General features: G+C 45.7%; 1 protein-coding gene across 1 annotated transcript in view; it reads right to left on the bottom strand.

Moving 5' to 3' along the window:
- Positions 1-21025, bottom strand: part of MARCHF10 (membrane associated ring-CH-type finger 10) — an 81775-nt gene extending 60750 nt beyond the window's left edge. The window contains exons 1-3 of the mRNA XM_070393161.1: positions 20863-21025; positions 16015-16121; positions 7088-7207 (exon numbers count right to left, since the gene is read on the bottom strand). Coding sequence (XP_070249262.1) covers positions 7088-7207; positions 16015-16104 — 210 coding nt within the window. The 5' untranslated portion in view covers positions 16105-16121; positions 20863-21025. The remainder of the gene's footprint in view (positions 1-7087; positions 7208-16014; positions 16122-20862) is intronic.
- Positions 21026-22415: the final 1390 nt, after the last annotated feature.

A 22415-nucleotide genomic window follows, 5' to 3' on the forward strand; every position in this document is an offset into this window, starting at 1 on the left:
TCGCTCCACTCATGCCGTTGGCAGTCGCCAGCAAGCTTTGCCCACAGAGGGGCCTGCGCACCAGCCATTCCAATTTATCTACAATCTTATCATGAGAGAAAGATCCAATGCAGCCTGGCGAGTGATCCGGCGGAACGTCCAGTCACAATAAGACGACTTCTGTTACGAAGGACAGTGAATCCCCAGTCGACTGTGGGCCCGTCTGAGCTTCCTCGGCCCGCGGAGAGCTGCCACCCAGCTGTCCTATGTCTTTGTGTTCATGCCCACCCGGGACAAAAGGAACTGCCAGAGCTTACAGAAGCCAGCTGTGCCTTTGCAGAGCGGTAGGCCAGGACAGGCACGCTCTCTCCAGGGCGGAGGTTTCCAAGGTGTTGATGATAATGGACGAATCTTCAAGCCCAGACGGGCCACTGCACACGGACAGCCTCACCAGACTACTGACCTCTCAACAAGTTCAGGTCAGGGAGCGTTCCTTCCTCCGAGTAACAGCATGACCTTTCTGCTCCCGCTTAGGGGGAGGAGTCCTGTTGTGGCCGCTGTGGCTTTGGTGCTCTGACCTCAACTTGTGCTCATGCCTACAACACCCTGGCAACTGTCAGCCATTGAACATTCATTGTGCTCCTTCTCTGTGGTGGCCATTGGGAATGTGACAATGAACACTGCTGCTCTTGAGCAGCGCTAGCTTAAGGTAGAGGCAGAGAGGAAGGTGTGTGCCGTAGGTAGATTTGAACCCAGAGCGTGTGATGGAAATACAAAGGAGGGACAGAGCAGTCACCCGACCCCCCAGGAAAAGCCTTGGAAATTCTTCCCAGAGGAGGTGCCCTCAGAATTGAAGGTCAGGTCATCAGGGTCTTGAGTACCTTGTTAGCGAATTTGAACAGGACCCCAAAGACAATGGAATTTATTTATTAAAAAATTTTTTAAAAAATTTATTTCAGAAAGGAAGGGAAAGGGAGAGAGAGAATCATTGATCGGTTGCCTCCTGCATGCCCCCTACTGGGATTCGAGCCCCAAACCCTTCAGTCCCCAGGCTGACGCTCTACCCTCTGAGCCAAACCAGCTAGGGCCACTAAAGAATTTTTAATAGAGGAATGACACGATCCAATTTGCTTCTAGAGAATCGTTCTTTTCCTTTTTTAAATATATTTTTATTGATTTTAGATAATAAGGAGGAGGGAGAGACAGAAACATCAATGATAAAAGAGAATCATTGATCTGCTGCCTCCTGCACGCCCTCTACTCAGGATCAAACGGGCAACCCCCTTGACTGGGAATCAAACCATGATTCGCTCAACCTGGTTCATAGGTGGACGCTCAACCACTGAACCATGCCGGGCTAGAGGATTATTCATCCTGCAGCCTCAAAGACTGATGGGAAGGAATGAGGTGAAGACAAAGGGACCAGGCAAATGACTCCTACAACCTTCCAGGCAAAAAAGACAGACCCTGGCAAGGGAGGTGCTGGTGGACAGATTCAAGAGAGAGGAGATAAGACAGTCCAGCTTCAGAGTCTGATTACTGTGAAGTGTGAGGAGGAGCAGGGGGAGGATTCTTAGATAATTTCCAGAATTCTGCCTTAGGCAGAAATAGATTCAAGAAGAGGAACAATCTGAGGGCAGAGGATGACGTATCCAGCCCCTGGAGTCTGAGGGGCTCTTGGGGCACATCAAGGTGAACAGATCCACAGCTAAAATGGAAAACAAACGCAAATGAAAATTCCCACAGACCCGCAGTGGTCAAACCGTGGGCTGTGCATTCCGTCTCTGTGAGGTACATTTCGGGCTGGTGACGCTGTGGGCAGAGCAGCCTTATTACTCAGGTGAACCTCGAGGGCGCAGAATCTGAGCCAGAGGCAAGAGGGAGCTGTGACAAACACTGAGCCAGGTGTTAGAGATGACTCACCACCTCCCAGGCGGGGCAGTCAGAACCAGCGTGTGCTTGTGTGAGCTGTCTCCTCCGCACTGGGGCCTCGGGACAGGAAGAAGGGAGGCCTGACCCACAGGAATCTGACAGTGGATGAGCAGAAGTTAGAGAAAATTAACAGTGTGACTTCCGGAACACATATGCCCGCGCTGGGTCCTGCCTGCTGTCGTGACACTGCTAAGGGTGCTGGTAGGTTGACACTGACAGATTAATGGGAGAACAACTCTCTAAGAGCTGTTTGAAAGAGGAGAAGCTGAAGATTTCACAGACAGGATAGGCTGAATAAATAGGTAGTGAAAGGAATTGTGCAAATATACCCAGGTGGTAGAAAAACACACAATGCAAATCAAGCCTGGCTTGATTGCCTACTGTTCTGCAAAGTATTGTATTGTGGGTTATGCATGGCCAGTATCTGGGAAACAAAACCCCTTCCTGGCCCATGAGGTGTCTTCTTGTTTGTGTTTTGGACTTGACCACAATGTGAAGCAGGGCTGCCCCCAGATCCTTCTGTAACGATGCAGATGGTCTATATCAGCGGTTCTCAACCTGTGGGTCGCGACCCCTTTGGCCGTCGAACGACCCTTTCACAGGGGTCGCCTAAGACCATCCTGCATATCAGATATTTACATTACGATTCATAACAGTAGCAACATTACAGTTATGAAGTAGCAACGAAAATAATTTTATGGTTGGGTCACAACATGAGGAACTGTATTTAAAGGGCTAGAAGGTTGAGAACCACTGGATAAGGTCTATATGTGCGCAGTCCAGTATGGCAGCCACGGACCTCATGTGGCTACCGAGCATGTGAAATGTGGCTGGTGAGACCAAGGAACGGCTGACTTCTAAATTTTATTTTAATTTATTTAAATTTAAAGTTAAATAGCCCCATGTGCTAGTGGCCACTGTATTGAGCAGCTCAGTTCTGGGCGTTTGCTGCCTTGATGTTTGGATGGATATTCTGACTTCTTAAGCCACTGCAGGTTACTTGAAGAGGCTTTACTGTAGCCTCCAAAGTTTGTGTGGAGAAACGTATGATGGCCAGAACAATGAAAATGTTTATGTTGCGTAACCGCCTTCACCTTCGCCTTACCTCACTTTCCCGGAGACCCAGGTGATCTCGCTGATGTAAACACCCTGGCTCTGGCAGGCCTGGGGCAGAGGCAGCTGCTGCTGGGATCAGGTGCACTGCCTCCTTCCAAAGTCAGGCTGGGGCCTTGTGGCCTGCAATCTAAATACTTAGTTGCTCGGTGGATGATGGTGAAAGGACAATCATCCTTGTCCTATTAGCAGAGCAAATGGTGCTCTTGAAAAACGGAGATCTCGTCTCTACTTTCTTTGCCAGTGAAGTAAATGCAGTATCTCCTCAGTCCTTGAGATTTGAACACCCCTTACAGCAAGGATACAGGATCTTGGAAGAGGAGAAGGGCCCAGGACGTCTCTTTTCATAGAAGGTTGCCGTCCTCAGGCTCTGGGATAATCATTTTCATCATTTTCTATGGGGAAATCTGGGCTCCAGTCCCTTCCCGTGAACACGCCGGGGCCCTGTCTGCTGCAGCCAGCTCCCCTAGGCCAGCAGCTGTTCCGGGGAGATGAGTACCTGCTCATATGGAGAGCCCGCTTCATTTTTCAGTCTACTAACTCATCCAGCTTCCAGGTGGTTATGTGGAGCTGATGTTTATTTATTTCCCTGTTAAATTCTAATCTGATTAAACAGTTCAAAAGGTTGCACGTAGCTTTGAAAAGGGTCTAAAATGAAGTTGCCACTTAGGTTGGCTTGTAGAAATCTGGCCCGGGGCTGAGCTGAGGTGGAAGAAGGTATTCTAGAAGCATCAGAACCTGCCCTTCCACTGACACCCGCTGGAGTAGCATTTGCAAGAATAGTTGACCACCAAGGCAATTCATAATGTAATCTAATGTTAGTATGACATTTAAGCGTCTTACTCGTTCTCATAATGATCCCATGAGATAAACATGATAAGTATCTCCTTGGTGGGACACTGAAGTGCTTAGGAGGAGCGCGGTTTGTGCCTGAATTCACGCTGCAATGTGGACAGAGCTGGCCCTCGGTGAGGAGTGTTCTTTCTTCTAGGCCACACCACCAACTAACCGTAGTCAGGAGGCACCACTCCACAGGACATCTCAGCATAGGCGCCAAAGTCACTGCTTCATCTTAGATTTAGACTGAACACAAGCTCTGCCTGGCCAGAGCTTAAAGCCACTGGCTGTGATGAGGGAGTCATGTCATAATGCAGTGGCCACCACGTTAACTGTGCACTTGGGGATCTGCCCACCTCTAGGCAGGTGTCGGGAAATTATAGCTTGATTACTCGCCGGCAAATGCCTCTGTTACTTGACAGTCAATGCCTCGCTTATTCCAGGCTCATCAGAATTTGACAGTCTGAGGCTGGGTTAAGGAATGGGAATTACAGTACATGTCAAATTGCAATACGTATGTGTTAAGTGATGGGAACTGCAATCTGTGTCAAAATGTGGTAGCGGCATGCTTCACGTCATGACCGTACAGTGGGAAAATGTCCATGGATTAAGCAATCCGCTTTCATACTACCCACTCAGGCCGAGAGTGAACTTGCCTTCAGAAACCAGAGGCAAAACATTCCTTAGAGTTTTCAGGCACAGAAATCTCTAGAAGGAAATTACTCGGGAGGATGTTCACCTAGGGAAGAGGGCTTTGGTTAGGTTTAAACAGCTGCTCTTCCTCCTGCCCTTTTCTGACTGACCAAGGATCTTTTGCACTCTGGTGCCCGATGTGGCTTCCAAGACACCGAGCTCGGAAAACTGGATCAGTCTGCCTGGGTTCTCTTGGCGAGGTGCCAATGTTCTTTTTCAGAGCCTCCTCTGGGAGACTAGCTCCAGACCTCCCTGCTAAGGAGAATCCTGTAGAAGGAGCTTTGATACATCCTTCATTCCCCCGGGATTTGAGATATAGCAGGGCAGGCCCAGACTATGAAGGTTTAAGAACAACCAGCTCTTCATAGACATTGATGGGTATTCTCCAAACCATGATCCTGGGGCCTGAGGATTTCTGGGATCTGGTTTGAGTCTCATAAGGGATCTCTGGCTTCACTCGTACCCAGCAAACGTTGAAGGATGGAGCCAGGAGGGATCAACATTATGAGCACACAAGTCAGATGGCTGTTGAAATGTTGCGTTCGGTGACATCTCTCAGCCTGCCCTTCCGGTGCCTTTGTATCCAGAGGCAAATCCTCTAATGTCCCCCAAGGAATACCTGTCATACAGAGAGCCAAGCAGGGGTGAGTTTCACTGTGGAAAATTCTGACTTTGTCACTCTTCTTGATAGAGAAGATGCGACCTTGAAGGCACTTGTACAATCAAGGCCCCAACCCTTGGGATATCATTATCTGGAAAGAATTAGGATTATGTAAATAATGTTGTTTTGAGTTCTCTGACATTGAATACTCCTGTTCTTGTACTTTAGAATAGAAATTGCCAGTTTTAAGCACTTTTACCACCTATTTTTGTCATTATTTCATAATTACTTTTCTATGGGCAACTATGTCCTTTGTAGATGTGGTCTGAGTGTTTTGCATTGATGATTTAAAGAATGAATAATTTTTACAGCTAAAGAAGAAAAAGACAGGAATCTGTTACCAGCTTGTCCCCCAAATAAGTCTGTGAAGAGGAGCATGAAACTTCAAGTCCTTGAATATTTCAACTGCATGAGCATGGCCATACAAAACAACCATGACTATCTTGGGTCTTTGCATGAAAATGGAAGAACCCTGCTGCTCATTGCTTAATAAATCCAATCTAGAGAGATTGCTATATGCTAACTATTTGACTTAAATTTACATTACTTAAAAAAAAAAATCTGTCCTTGATTTTTGTTCCTAAGTGCAAAAATATAAGAAGCTACCTTAATGCTAAAAACGTGTTGTTCTAGCCAGACTAGATTTAATTTTTGGATTAACCTCCCTCCCTAAGTTTCATCAGCATCAGGCATCACATTTTGTCCTTAAGTAACAGGAAAGATCCAGGCAACATGTTCTTCTCAGGGCTGCCAATATTGTTAGTCTCTGTCACCCTCAGACTCTAGGAGAAATCTTTTATCGTGTGATTGTATGTTCCTTAATAGGGAGTATAGATCTCTCCCAGGGATGCGGCTACATCCATGAACATCAATCACTGATGATTTCAGGTGTACTTTGAACATTAAATAACCCAGTGTGAACATCCTAGATTAGAGAAGAAATCCCAACAAGAAGTTGATTGATATCAGGTATCCAGGACCTATCTCAGGGATCCATACCGCCAACAGAAAAGAGAGTCCATCCTCTAGAGTATGTTTCAGGCATAAAATATTAAATAAGACTTTATAAAAGGCATATTACTCATCTTAAATCAATTCACCATGCTAACAATGGGTGTTGAATGCCACTTGTGGTATTCAGCTTACATAGGATAAGGAAGATGCTTACACAGATAAGCGCTTACACATGAAATATGATCATACAGCTCCGTGGTTCAGAGAACCCTCTCTGGGCTCAGACTGCCTGCAGCAGAATCCCTACCCTACCACATACTGGCTGTAAAATCCGAGGTGAATTTTCTTAACTTTTCTAAGGCTCGGTTTTCTCCTCCATAAAGTGAGGCAAATAATATATAGAGATTTAAGAAAATTAAATAAGCTAATATGTACAAAGTACCTAGCACAGTGTGAACATTGTAAGCACTCAAATAATGATAACTACTCACTACTACTGTTATTGTCACCATTCTCATATTGCTATTATATTATATTGCTCTTTTTATTTACTATTATCATCCTAGACACAAATATTTGTACAATGGCTAGTTATTATGGGATGCAGTTATTATTGCATTTTACTCTCTTCATTTAAAATAAAAACTGGATTTGCAGTTTAATGGGTTAGACTATAAGGAAAGAAGAGGGAGGCTGAACCAGGGTGAAGAGAAATCATGTGGCCGGAGGGTGGGGGGGGGGGCGGTGGTGGTACCCACAATGGGAGTTCCTGCCCTTGCTTCTTCCTGCCCTGACCTTTAACTTTTAGGATTCTTTAACATCTCCTTTTTGTGTGGGCTTTTTCCCAAGTAACACACACACACACACACACACACACACACACACCAGCGGGAGAATGTCTTCCAGAGTTCTAAGTACCTGTTTGGAAGATGACCCGTTTAATAACCGGGTTCTCTCCACATTTGTCTCTTGCCCCCCAAATTGATCTCGTTTCTTCTCATTTGAGTCTCTTCTGTATTCCTGTCCTCTCAGACAAGCCTGGAGAACAAAAGAGGGTGGGGTTTGTTTTTTTTTTGTCATCTTGGGTCTATGACTAGCTTTGATAACTTTATGCTTCCTATTGTGAAGAATGTGAAATAAAGCATGAAATAAATACACACGATATATATCTGCAGGGTTGATCAATACCTGTTACCAGTATGAACACTCTCGCCCAGGCATCACTCTCTCTTCCCTTTGCCCAAAATGCCAGGTGAAACATATTAGTCATTGCCTTCATAAATTCAAACAACAAACTTACTGAGAGGCATTTTGTCAAATATTTACCCAACAATTGCCTTCTCAAGGAAGGAAGTACCTAATGTACCATATTAACGTTTCTTTCTGGTCTCTTTCTCTTCATAGCTCCTCCTTCATACTCACCTCCACTCTCCTCTGTCCCCTTGGATTTCACCCTTGTTACAGGAGAAGAATTTTCCTACTCAAGACCTTTAGCACATGCTGTTCCTTCCTCGGGGAATGCCTTTCACAGGATGTTCTCTTGACCAATTAGGAACTAGCTGGGTGGCATCTCAGGTTTCCCCTGCCTCACTGCTCTTCCCCAGGCCAACGTAATTGCTCCTTTATACGTATGAAGCTTGAATTATGCGATTTCGCCCCTATTATATTTATATTTTGAGCCTGTTTCTCCTGCTGATCAGTGAGAACCCTCATGGTAAGGACCATTTCTTATCTTTTGAATCCCCAGTATCTAGCATTTAATGTTAACTGAATTGCATTTTTGTTTGGGAGGAAAGTAATCCCCAAATGTTATAAAAACATAATACAAATAATATATATTTTTTTTATTTTAAAAAACAAAATGAAAAGAAAATCTACTTCCAAAATATTTCTCCTCCAGTACGGGGACTGGACAAACCCAAGAATATCATGTGCTATGGGGATTTCAACTGATGATTTAAATACCCACAAAGAGTAAAACTTCTTAGATCATTTCTACTAGGTTTGTAGAGCCAGCGACTGGATTCACCATGGCCCAGCCAGAGCCAAAGTATCCACTATCATAGTAAAGAAAGGCGGTGTGAAGACCAACAGTATTGTTTCTAAACTAGGCCTGACATGTCCGCCTTCCTGCTGGATTGAGAAAGGGAAGATTTCTTGGGCATTTTTAAAATATATATATTATTGATTTTTTTACAGAGAGGAAGGGAGAGGGATAGAGAGCTAGAAACATCCATGAGAGAGAAACATCGATCACCTGCCTCCTGCACGCTTCCTACTGGAGATGTGCCCACAACCAAGGTACATGCCCTTGACCTGAATCGAACCTGGGGCCTTTCAGTCCGCAGGCCCATACTCTATCCACTGAGCCAAACCGGTTAGGGCTCTTGGGCATTTTTTGACTTCTGTTGGAAAAGCATCCCCTTCCTTGATGTAGAAGGACTTGCCAGGGTTTCCCGCCGCGGGGAAAGCCTAATATGCTACAAGGTTAAGGACAGAAATGGCCTGATATTAACCAAACATTTCCCACTTGGGAAACCAGGGAGTCAGTTACACTCTGCTTCTCAGTTGAGTTGCAGGGGAAGCACTGGCCTCCAGGCTCGCGCATGGTGGCCAGTTGGTTACCTGCCGCAAGTGGGATCCTGGCTTCCCAAGAGAAATGTGCAGTTTCACCCGCCTTGCCTGGAAAGGGTGAACACCCCAAAATGGCTGTTTTTCTTTCTCACAGCTAATCTTATCTCCAAAAACTATTCCATATAGACAGTAAGCCACTGTGATAAATCCTGGGCTGTGTGTGTTTTCATAAATAATTTAAACAGAAAACTCAAAAAACACTGGGCAGAAACTATATAATAAATAAGATAAGCACCAAAGAGAGTTTAGCTGGAGAGCTTAGAGAAGTGTAGCTGAGCACGGGCCTCTTTTTTTCTGTTCCTTCTACAATGACTTGTGACCGGAGCCCCGGCTTGGGAGGAGGCCTGGCTTGGCCCATTGTGTCCTGATGCAGCAGATGTCTGTGTTACCCTAACCTACTGGTATCAAAGGAGCAAGAAAATGCTGATGGGCTGAAAGTGGAGGAACCCGTCTTAGCTAATGCTCGCAGGACCCAGGCAGATTTTGTGGGATGAACAGAATTCCTGTGGGCTGAGTGTTTTTTGAAAATTCTCTCCAAGAATGCATGCGACTTAAATATTTCTTTACCAAAAGGGGATGAGGAATGGAATGATTTACAATGTTGAAAAAAATGTTTTTCTCCTCTGGTTCCTGATCCCTTCTCTCATAGAGGAGAAGGGAGCAAACCAGTGGCAAGGTAGGTACTTCCAATTATTTTCTTTTGATCCAGCCAAGCAATCTTCCTATGTAAATCAAACATTAAACCTCTCAAAGCCACAGCTTTGCTGAGGAGAAGGAACACAGGGACAGAGCCAAGTCCAGGCTTCCAGTCCTAGAAACAGCAAGAATCCAGCCCTGCTCCACCCAGGGGCTAGTTTTCCTGTTATTTGTAAATGTCAATGATGTTTTTGTTGTTGACATTGTTGTTGATGCTGACGTTGTTTCTGCTCAGGGGGGACCTGAAGTGACAGGAGCAAAGGAGCGTGACATCACGGGATGGGGAGGAGGAATGGACTTGTAATTCACAGTCACCAGGGGCTCCCCTTATTCGGAACTTCCAAATTTTTCCCTTTCAAATTCACGTGCCTGGAGCTAGGTTGCTATAAATAAATTTCTGTTCATGTGACGTAACTGGCTGGGGGCAGTCTTGAAGCTGAAGGCGTGTCAGGTGACTTCTTATTCCTTTCTTTTGGGGGAGGATCAGGGCTTCCTCCTTCACCCTTTCTTGGTGTTACCCCTCTGTTCCCCCTCCCCCACTACCACCCCCACCCCCTCCCCCGCCTTGAGCTCATCCCTCTGACTATAGCTCACGCAGACAGGCTGCCTTCTGTGCAGAAGCCACCACTGTGGGGGCAGAACACAGAAGGTGCATCTACGCCTGTGGGGGATGACGTGGGTTTCGTGACTCACTGTAACTCAATCCTGGTAAACACAACGAACCCCAGCTCTGCCACTTTCTAGCATCGTGACCTTGGGCAGCTGACTAACTCCGTTGATTCTCACTCCCCTCATCTGTCAGAGGGGCATGTGAGATGGCCCCGTGCTGCCAGAGTGTTGGGGAGCCCGAGGCACTGCTGGTCAGATGCTTAGCAGAGTGACTGGCTCATGGTGCATGCCCAATAAAAGACACTCTTCATCACCACCACCATTATGATCTTAAGAGTATTTTAATTGTTTCCAATCCCATTTCTTGGTTTACTTCTATTTCTGAAGCCAGCCTTTGCCAAATAATGTGACTCTGATTTTGGTCACGGAAGAAGAAAGACTCTTTCTGTTCAGGCCTGGACGTCATCCTTGTTTTTCTGTCCCAGAAGTAGACGTGTGTTTCTAGTGCCCGCTCCTCCCCTGGCAGCCAGCTGAGGAGAACCTGTTCTAGTCGCTCAGGTGCCCTCTGGAAACCACCTCTTCTGCACATTACAGCTGTCTGAATCAACAGGGATGCTCAAAGCCTCTTCTGTTTCTTTGATAACCAGTCTCCTCTTTTCCCCGGCCTCCTGGTGCCTTAAGAAGCCAGCCATCAATGTCCCACAGGAACATTTCCCAGCCTCATAGTTGTAGCATAAAAACCATCCTAAGATCCAGCTCTGCATGTCCGTCAACAGTGGCCCTGGTCAAGGTTATTGTTCCTCAAACTCCGCAAGCATTTTGGCAAGTGCCTTTAATTGGTTCTTTTTGGCTGTTGCTCTTTTGATCTAACATGCATAATCCAGAGTTTGGGGTTTTAATGATCACTGGTGCCACGATTAAAATTCGTTAGTTTTGAGAGGTTTTAAGTAATCAAAGGTGTGAAAACAGTTTGATGTGATATTCCTCTCAAATGACTTGACCTCAGAGGTGAGCAAGTAGGAAGGGAAGTTGCATTATCTCCATTCATTCCCTCAACCTTCTGAGTGGGCGGTTCCAAACCCTCACCACCAGGCACAGTCACCTGCCATGCCCTTGAACGAGTCTGTATCACGGTCGGTATTTGATCTGTACTTGAAGGAATTAGGACAAATAAGTGACATGAGATGAAACCCATTTAAACACATTAGATAGATTATGGAAAATCATTCCAAAATGCTAAGTGTAATCTTTCTCTCCAGCTTTCAGTGGACATTAATGGCTAAATTCTGCCTCGAGGTACATAAACACATTTGACCAAAAGAAGAAGGAAGGAAAAAAAAACAAACAAAAAACTATGCAGCATGAACACCCTTGAAGAAATAGAGCCAAATTCTGAGATGGCATATAATTATGTACTAGTTACCAGATTCTGAAATAGCATGTAATATGCCAAAGAGATGTTTATTTCCTCTTATGTTTTCAAAAGGGTCCCACCCAACCACTGAAAGGAGTAGCATCAAAATAACTCAGGGCGGGCTGAACCCTCTCCTGCTACTAGCACACAGACCTGCAAAGGCACTGCTAATTTGGTGCATACCAACCCTTAGCATATTTTAGGATGTAGCAGGAATAGTGTGTACAGGAGGTTTCTAAGGGCTTCAATTTGAGCCAGTTCGTTTGAGCCAGTCAAACACAGGAAGGGACGTGTGGCAAAAGTATATGATTTAGGAGTCATATCTAGTTATTAGGTCTTACACTATTTGTACACCCAGAAATGGGGACCTCCTAGTGTTCAAGCAGGTCACGGCACTGTGAATGAGAGCTGGGATTTCTACAAGTAACTAATCAAGTTCATCAATGACCCGGGGATTTAATATCCACCCAATGCAAAGTCTACCTTAGTAAATTATTTAAATACACATAGGTGGCCTATGGACCAAGTTATTAAGGGATCATTAAAGCCATGCAATTGATTCTTAACCCCTTACTTGAAATCCTTTCTAGAACAAGGCGAGGGATAGATTAAATAATCTAACTCACTGTGGTTCCCTTTAAAGTATTTTCTGTGGGTTGCTATATACTTACTTCGACCGATACTCAGGATGTCTTAAAGACAACCTGATTTATTATTTTTTTTGCAGACCTTGTGGTGAGTGGCTTGGAAATGCTCCATTGAGGGTGGATTTGACTTGTAGGAATAGTTACAAGTCATCTGAGTCTAAGTCTGATAAGCAGAGTCGGTGGTCAAATTAAGTAACACTGGCTCTCACCCAAGACAAGGTGTTTGGTTCAACAGAGAAGAATAAGCTTCCACCCCTGCCCTTAAGAAGCTGTGGTCGAGTTTGAGAGGAAGTCACACAAAAGACAGTTTCACAAGCAATTGGAGAGAGGTATGAAAAGGGAGCTGTGGTACTGAAGTGACGGAAATGTTCTAAAATCGATGGTGGTGATAGCTGCAAACTTGGTAAATTTATTGGAAGTCATTAAATTATACACTTAAAACAGGTGAATTTTATAATATGTAAATTATAACTCACTGAAGTTTGTTTTTTTGTTTTGTTTTTTGAAAAAAGGTGTTATAGGAGTACAGAGGTTCCCTTTGACTCTAAATTAAAACGGGGCTTCTCACCATCCTTGTCAAGAGAGTAACGTAAAGAAGGGTGAAGAAGAGGTTAGAGACATGACTGAGTTCAGGCTGTCTTGCTGTGGTTCTTGGGTCTTGGACCCGACCTTAAGTGAGGGAAACAACTGAAGGTTTTCATGCATTCCAATGGCACAGTCAAATTCACATTTTAGATAGATATCAAGAAAGCAGGCTGGAGGCAAGGAGACCGGTGATAAGGATAGTGTAATAGTCTTGGAGAGAAATGATGGAGGGTGAAACCAGGGTGGTGGCAATAGGAGGAAAAGGAAGACACAAGGTTGTGAGCTTTTCAGTAAACTTGGCAGGAGCTGGTGAGAGTGCGATGTGTGTGGTGAGGAAGGAGGAGTCAGGGAAGGTTTAGGCCACTATCACCAGGCAGGGAATATAGAGGAGGGAGGCGGGAGGAAGGATATGGGGAGTGCAACCGTGGTCCTGCTGAATTTGAGGTGCCTATGCGACATCCAGATGGAGATGTCCAACAACAGTGTGCATCTGACGCTGACACTTTGGGAAGACTCAGGTTACAAGTCATTAGTATATGAGTTGTGGTTAAAAACATAAGAGGGGCCCTAGCTGGTTTGGCTTTGTGGATAGAGCATCGGCCTACGAACCAAAGGGTCCTGGTTTCGATTCCGGTCAAGGGCACATGCCCGGGTTGTGGGCTCAGTCCCCAGTGGGGGGTGTGCAGGAGGCAGCCAGTCAGTGGTTCTCTCTCATCATTGATGTTTCTCTCTCTTTCCCTCTCTCTTCCTCTCTGAAATCAATACAAATATATATATATATATATATATATACACACACACACACACAGGAGGGGATTTGCCCGGCTGGTATGGCTCAGTGGTTGAGCATTGACCCATGAGCCAAGAGGTCCCTGATTAGATTCCCAGTCAGGGCACATGCCTGGGGTTTTGGGCTCCATCCCCAGTAGGGGAACGTGGGGGAGGCATTCGATCGATGTCTCTCTCTCATCAATGTTTCTATCTCTCTATCCCTCTCCCTTCTTCTCTCTCGAAAATCAATAAAAATATATTTTAAAACAACATAGGGGATGAGATGGGTCATGGAGACGTAGTGAATTAGAAAAAAATTGGGTGGAGGATGGAAAACTGGGGGAATTAACATTTGAGGGATGGGAAGAAGAGTGTGAGAGAAACAGAAGGGAAATCTGGAGAGTGTGATGTCGTAACGCCAAAGGAGTAATGTTTCCAGAAAAAAATTGTTAAACGTAGATAAAGCTCCAGAAAACAAAGGCTAAAAACGTGAGCTTTGAAAAAAAAAAGTAGATAAGTTAAAAATAGTGATGATAACAGAGGGAGATGATGGACCAGTGAACATGTGGCGGTGTGTCATCCTTTGTTCCTTCCTTTCTCTCATCCCCCTCTCCAGCTATCAGCAAGATGTCTGTGTTGCTTCTATTTCCTGGGTCAGGCCACTTCTTGCGGCCTCTACTCCTACCGTTCTGGCCGAGCCACCAGCATCTCTCTCCTAAATTTCCACAGTAGCTTCCTTACTAGATTCTCTGCTGCTTCTCTTGCCCCTCTCAGACCTTTCCCCACACAGCAGCCAGAGAGATCTTTTAAAAATGTCGATCAGATCACACCACTCCTCTGCTTTAAGTCATCCAATAATTCAAAAAAGAAAAGAGAAGAAAGAAAATCCTCCAATAATTCTCATTGCGATCAGAATAAACTCCAAATACCGAGCTCTGTCCTGAAAACACAACCTGGCCCACCCTTGCCCTGGGCCCATGTGTTTCGGCCCGTTCTGGCCTTCTTTTGTTTCCTCTGATGCTCCAGGTTAGTTCCTGCCTCAGGGCCTTTGCACTCGCTTCCCTTCTGCTCAGGATGTTCTGGCCGGCTCTTCCCCCATCATTTGCTTGCACAGCCAAAGCTGCTTCCTCAAAGAGGACTTTCCTGCCTGTTTAAAGGAGCATCAACCCCACCCCCATTACCCCTGTTTTATCGGCCTCATTATATTCACCGGTAACTGAAGGGATCTTACATATTTATTTACTTGTGTGTATTATTTGTTTCTCGATTCTAGGGCAAGAACTCTGGGAGAAAAGGGACTTTGTTCAGGACATAGTAGGCACTTAAGTATTCTTACTTATAAGAATAGTGTTGAAAGTGCTCTTATGAATAAGAACAGTGTTGAAAGCCCAACAGAGATTAGAAAATGAAACTGCAGGGGCTCTAAGCACACACTGTTGTGTGATTTTTGTTTTTCAACAGAGACCATAAGAAAAGATTGATTATCTCATGTGCCTGTGCTGAAGACAGTTTCAAACAAGTGCTTCGAAACATGGACCGGGCGGCAGAGGCATCTTTGTGAAAAGTAGCAGCACTCCCAGCATGGCCAGTTCGAATATTTATGTTCTCACTTATCGTATACAAATTCCCTCAGTTTTATAAGTCTTGTAGGTAGGTGTGTTGCCAAGTTGCGGGAGAAATCTGCTGACTCTGTTTCCAGCCCCAGCGCGAAGCTGTGTTACGCGGGTGAAATCAGGTTACTGAGATAGGTCTGGTTTCCTTGGTGACCTGCAAGGTTCAGTTATATTTGAAATTGCTAAGGAGGAGGAGAACCTGATAACAGCAGTTCTGTGTCTTCCTTAGGGAAGGAGCACTTTTTGATCCTTAGTCGAGGCTGACGACATGGCCCCTGGGTTGGTGAGGGTTGACCTCCGGGCCAGCGCCAGCCAGCCAGCCAGCGGGCTGAATGACACGCCCAAAGTTTGTCCTAGGCCAGCGCTGGGTAATTGCATCATGACTCCTCGGGCTCTCTGTTTTGGTTTTTGCAAGTCGACGCTGTAACTAGGGTGATGAATAGCTAGCTTATTACGGAATGTGCTAACCATCTTTCTCTGGCAGGATGACAACGAAGGGCCAAGTCATTTTATAAATGGTAGGGCAACCCAATCTACTCCGTAATGTCTTTTTCCTTGGTAGCTGGTTTATCACATTTAGGCCCTCATGTCATTTGTTGGCAAGGTTTGTGTGCCACGCTCTGTGCTAAATACTTTTAAAAGGTTACCTCATTTCATCCCCATGACAATATTAGGGGGTAGGTACTATTATTATCCTCATTTTACAGAGGAGGAAGCTGAGACTCAGAGGTAACGTGGCTTTTCAGGATCACACAGCTTGTAAGTGCTGGGTTTGGGGTTTTAGAAGACGACTGCTGCTGATGCTGTCTGCTGAATTCTCTCCTAATACTGTAAACCAAGGTAGAAGGTAACTCTTGTTTTCTGCAATTACTGTACCTGATATTCAGCCTCCACCTTATGCTGCATGTCCCGCAGAGATTGAGCATCGCTGAGGAACTTCTGTCTGTCCCTTGCTTCATGCAACATGATTCTTAATCCCCGACCTGCAAATAAAGGAGAAATGAATGTGCTGTGACAGGACCCTTTGTGACTTTGCTGTATTTGGAATTAGTATCATTGCGTTCATTCCCGTTATTAATCTAATTTCCATTGTTGGAAAGGCACAGATGCTCCTTTCAGACTGAAGGGACTCTTTGTATCGGTGTGGATGCCCTTACCACCCTCCAGTTCTGGGCGTAAATAATGCAGCCATCAGCTGGCTTTGGTTAGTCACAGGAGTAAGACCGACAGACACTTGATTCAGAAGCAGGTCTACAAAGTGACAGAAAAGAAAACCCAAGAACCTAGCTAAGTTATCAGTGACTGAAGTTATGAGCCCCTGGGAAGTGAAAGTCATTTATTCAACAATGATTGCACCCCTAATTCCAACCCAGGCGCTATGCTGGGCACAGGGGTCTATAGCACTGGGCAAGGTGAACATGGCCCCTGCCTTGAGGTGTTTGCGGTCTAGGGCAAGAAGACTGACATTGAACAAGTGAACCTTAATTGTGATAAATGCTATGGAGACGTATGGGGTTCCATGAGAGTGTTATTATGGGGGGGTGGGGAGGCATAACCTAGGCCAAGAGGCCAGGTGTTCCTTAGGAAATGACACTGGGTTTGCGAAGGAGCGAGGCAGGTAAGAAGCAGGACAGAGAGCATCTCGGACAGAAAGGACAGCAGGTGCAAAAGCTGCAGGGCAGGAAGGGGCTGATGTGGATGAGAAGCAGGCGGTCAGGGCAGTTGGAGCACAGAGATGGGGAGAACAGCACCAAAGGGCTGGAAGGTGGGCAGGAGCCAGCTCATGGGGGTGGGGCCTTGAAGCTCATGAGCCACAGCAGGACGCTGGAAGGTTCTAGTCTGGGGAGTAGATTTGCATTTTTAAAAGGCCCCTGTAGCTGTTATATGGAGAATCGATGTGGGGTGGGGGGGTTGGAGTAAAAATGGAAGTGGAAAGACCATTGGGAACATACTACAGTAATCCAGATGAGATAAGATAGTGACCAGACTTAGGTAGCAAAAGTGGAGATGAGGAGGAGGAAGAGGTGGGGGACGAGGGGAAGGAGGAGGAGGAAGAGGAGATCAAAGGTACTATTTATTGAGCCTCTGCAAGTTATAAACATTTATACATATTAACTCATTCAGATCCTCACGGCCACTCTCTGAGGCAGGCACTGTATCTCTATATTGTAGCTGAGGAAACTGAGACCAAGGGATTCCGTAACTTGCCTAAGGTTAGAGAAATACTAAGTGCAAAAGTTGGGATTTGAACCCAGAGAGTCTCACGCCAATGCCCACAGGAGATACGCAGGAGAGAAAGTCATCAGGAGATGGTGATGACATGAATGGTCTGGGAGAGGGAGACGAAGATAGAAACATCAATGATGAGAGAGAATCATTGATCGGCTGCCTCCTGCGTGCCCCCTACTGGGGATGGAGCCCACAACCAGGGCATGTGCCCTTGACCGGAATTGAACCCGGGATCCTTTAGTCCACAGGCCGACACTCTATCCCCTGAGCTAAACCAGTGAGGGCTCTACATGTATTTTTTAATGATGACCATGTGACAGGTGCTGTCTAGGCTTTGGGGAAACCGCAGGATCAGACAGACAACATTCCTGCCCCCAGGTGTCTACATTCTGCCACTTTTCTTCATTCTCTGGTTTTTCAGTTATGCAGACATTGGCGGAATCAGCTTGCCCCTGACTCATGGTGACCCAGTGTCTGGTCTTGTTGCTGTGAAATCTTCCCAGGTTCATCATCTAGCCCTGAGCAACAGGAAGAACTAGTGTTGGTCCCGCAGGGGTTATTTTATCTTAGAAACATGGTCCTTTAAGAGTCGAATCTAAAACTAGTTTAATAGGTAGTTCCACAATCTATACACAAAACCTAAATCTCTGAGCCTTTTAAAAGTCACTTATGAGATTATATTTTATTCTTTATTTTAATCCTCACCTGAGGATATGTTTAGTGATTTTAAAGAGAGAGGAAGGGAGGGAAGGAGGAAAGGGAAGAGAGAGAGTAACATTGATGTGAGAGAGAAACATGGATCGGTTGCCTCCCATATGCACCCTGACCAGGGATCGAACCCACAACTTAAGTATGTGCTCCAGCCGGGAATCAAACCCGCAACCTTTTTGGTGTGTGCGACGATGCTCCAACCAACTGAGCCATCTAGTCAGGGAGAGAGATTATATTTTAAAAGATCACTTTTAACTTTTCACATGAATTTGTACTTGCATAAAATGAAGTTCCTACCCTTTTCAGAAAATGATGGTGTTAAAACAGGCAGAAAGATGAACCCCTGATGCTACTGTTGGAAAGAGAAGCCTGTCTGAATATTAATCAGGCCGAGAACATAAGGAATCATAATGAAAATATGTTAATGGTCGCTAAAGGGGCACGTTCCAGAGTCCACTGGAAGACACGTTCTGGTTACAAAGTTAATGTAGAAAAGCCAGCTAATCTATCCTGCTTTAATGCAGTATTATTTTAAGGAGGCTTCCAAATCAAGAGCCATGAAATAACTTTGTTTAAAAAGGTAGGAAATAACACTATTTGAATTACTTGCTAGGTTACCGCTGACTTCACAATCACCTACCAAATAAAGGACTTTACAATTGCCTACAAAAGTCTCTTTTCCCTCCCATAAACTCTCTATGGATAGACTTTACCGTAAAAATGATTATTTAGAAGCATCATGGTGCCACATGTGATTTTTTTTTATTTAAATACATCAGTACTTTGTGAGATTAAACAAATACTATTGGACCAAGGAAACAGATTGTGAGAGACAGATCCAGGAGATGGGTGATTGCCACCGTTTAGGCAAACATTCTCCACATTTCTGAAGTGTCCCTTGAACTTCATACTGCACTGCAGGTTTGAAAAACTGACCAGGATGAACAAGAAACAAAAATAACTGTATGGAAATAAATCCACATGAGATCACGCTTGATCCGTGGATCTTAGCTTTGAGGGCCTACTCAACCAGATGGCCATTTGAAGCCGGAAAATTTTCCTCAGCAAATACAGACAGGTGGAAGGGGGGAGAATGATGCTAAAACGTGGGCAAGGCAAAGATTTCTAAAATAGCATCCCGTATTCGCTTGTTTCTCACCTTTGAACTGCTTTTCAATTTAAAACCCACTCATGGTCATGCACGCTTCTGTTTTAAGTCTCTGGTGATACTATATTGGGCCAAATCTGTGCTTTAGACATCAACATAAGAAACCATTTTAAATTGGGAGGGAAAAGAAAAGGGGAAGGAAGTAGGAGGCATGTGGGAAAGCAAGAGCGATGATCCTTCTTGGCCTCAAAATTCTACGTATCTGTGAAATTTCAATGAGGAATATTCTAAGAACTTGGTGACATATGCATTCCTCTCCCGTGCAAATTTTCAACAAATTCCAATTTCCCTGACTAAGGAGAGCAGAATCTGATTGCGTGAATATTTTTCAGTTCTCTAAAATATATATATATATATATATATATATATATATCTACAGCTATGCTTTTCTGTTCTGTGGCCACATTTGTCAGAATTTATTTGAAGGGATTTCTTTTTAATCACCATCGAGCTATTTCACTGTTTTCTTACTATGTTCTCATATTAGAGATACCATTAAAGTTAATATTTTATTGGTTCAGCAATAAGGAAAAATGTAAACTTAAGCCCCTCTTGAGGCTGAAGTCTCCTTTGAAACAAAACCCAAATGGCTATATTAATACCTGACAATCCTGTGTATAAAGTCCCCCTAAGATGTACAAATTGCCAGTTATAAAAACAGCCATGGGGATATAAATACAGCACAGGGAATCTAGTCAATAATATTTTAATAACTATGTCTAGTGTCAGATGGGTACTAGACTTATCGGGGCAGTCACTTCCGTGAGTTATATAAATGTCTCATCTCTGTGCTGCACACCTGAAACCAATGTAATAGTGTATGTCAACCATAATTTGAAAAAAAAAATTAATTCTTCCTGTTCACAACTGAGTGCCTAGGATTTGGGAGATCGTATTCATCCGTTAACACAGTTCATTTGTAATGCCAAGTATCTCAGGTTTTGTTTAAATCTTAGCTTTAAAAAACTTACGAGTTTTAAAATCTTATTAAAATGTCTTGACTTGAGTCTAAGCAACAGAGATGAGTGATTCTGGGCCTAATTGGCCGCACGCTCAGGTACTGAGAGAATACTGTGACCAAAAATAAAGAAGAGGAATTGAGGGGTGGAGGAGTATGATTTGACTCTTCCAGTCCGTTTGGCTTAGGAAATCAGGGGCTGGCGGAGGGGAGGAGAGGGGGACGGCGGGTGTCCTTGGGGGTGACTCTTCACTGCATTGTGAAACGGTGAGGGAGAGGGGCGGCCACACGCTGACCATCGCTTCAGTGGGTGGGTGGTCATGTCAAGCAACAGCAACAATTCCGCACGCAGAGGCCGAGGGGCCATGTGCACCTCTCCTGGACCGCAGACCAGGGCAGTCGCGGGCAAGTTATGTAGGTGCGGGCGGCTGCCAGCTGCAAATAAATGATCAGAGTCCCCCAACCAGTCCCTCGGAGCCCGAAAAAACGGCGTTGTAATAGCAGGAGGGAGGGGGAGGAGCGAGGGGCCAGGCACCCAGGCTTCAGGCCTGATTTCCCCCGCGGAATCGTTTTAGTCAAAGGAGAGGCTGTCCCCTCCCCCGCCCCCCACCTACGCGAGGACTGGGGGCAGCTGGGGCGGGTGGGGCTGGGCCGTTACCTGGCAGGTCAGTCCTTTCTCCCCTGCGAGGGGTTAAGGGGCCCAGGGGCGGGGCAGTCAGACAGGTCCCTGGTGGAGGAGCGGCCCATCAATCGCACCTTGGAGGCCGTCCCTGTGCTCCTCTTCCTTCTCCTCCTCCTCTTTCCTCTCCCCTCCCTCTACCGGCCCCTCTTCCTCTTCCTCCTCCCCGGCTTTCCTCGGCGGCTGCCCGCCTTTCTAGGGGCGGAGGCGGTGGGGGCGGCTCCCTGGCGTCCTCCCGTTTCCCTGGCAACCGGCCCCCTCCTTCCACGCGAGAGCTGGGGGCCCTGGCGTGGAGGTAGGGTGGGGGTTGCGGCCCGTGGTCCTGAGCTGGGACGTGGGGCGCTCTCTGGTTGCCGTGGGAACGAGTGGGATGCGGTGGCGAAGGCAAAAAAAAAACGGAGGTAGCGGAGGGCGGAGAAGAGATGCAGGAGGAGGGAGGAGACGGATTGGCTTTGTCTTGATTTCCAAACCCAAACCTAGATACTGAGGCCTACACTCCTGCCCTGAATCCGTGCTGTGCTTTGTAAAGAATGAGACTAGAAAACGAGAGAGGGGAATATTTTTAATTGAATAAAAGAATATTAAAGACAGTACATAGGTAGAGGGAAAGAAAGTGCAGGTCGGGTGTGAGCTATGCAGGCGGTCTCTGAAATGCCTGCTTCAACCTGAAAGGAAGACATGAATGATTAAGGGCGGCAGAACCAGATAAGAAGCCAGTTAGCTCCCGGTTATCAATTATCTTGGCTGCCTTTCCCTAGGAAGCAGGTTCTTAGAGGTTCAGGGCAGTGCCCACAGAGCCTTGCCCTCCCTCTGCCAGGTTTACTTGTCTGTGGTTTGCATAGGCAAAGATGATTCTGCCATTTATTTTGCATACAGGGTGGGGCAAAAGTAGGTGTACAGCTGTGAGTACATGAAACAGAGTTTATTCTTGTATTATTATTTATTAACTAGAGGCCAAGTGCATGAAATTCATGCACTCAGGGAGGTTCCTCAGCCCAGCGTGGGCCCCTTTGCAGTCTAGGAGCCCTCAGGGGCTGTCCAACTGCCGCTGAAGTGGGAGAGACTCCAGCCACCTTCACTGTGCTTGCCAGTCATGAGCCCAACTTCTGGTTGAGTGGCGCTCCCCATGTGGGAGCGCACTGACCACCAGGGGGCAGCTCCTGCATTTGGCATCTGCCCCCCTGGTGGTCAGTGCGCATCATAGTGACCGGTCGTTACACCATTCAGTTGATTTGCATATTAGCCTTTTATTATATAGGATTGTATTATTTTCCATACAACTGTAAACCGAGTTTTGCCATACCCTGTATTAGGGCACTCAATAATAACTTGCCACCTGATATCAAGTTAGTGCATTTTGATTGGGTAGAGAATAGGGGAAAAGGAGAATAGACATTCTTGGACCCATGCCCGACTGGTGTGATTCAGTGGTTGGGCATCGACCCATGAACCTGGAGGTCATAATTCAATTGCTGGTCAAGGCACATGCCTGGGTTGTGGGCTTGATCCCCAGTAGGGGGCATACAAGAGGC

The sequence above is a fragment of the Myotis yumanensis genome, unplaced genomic scaffold, assembly GCF_028538775.1.
Source record: "Myotis yumanensis isolate MYYU_CA2020_CCGP unplaced genomic scaffold, mMyoYum1.0.hap1 SCAF_16, whole genome shotgun sequence".
Classification (NCBI taxonomy): Eukaryota; Metazoa; Chordata; class Mammalia; order Chiroptera; family Vespertilionidae; genus Myotis; species Myotis yumanensis.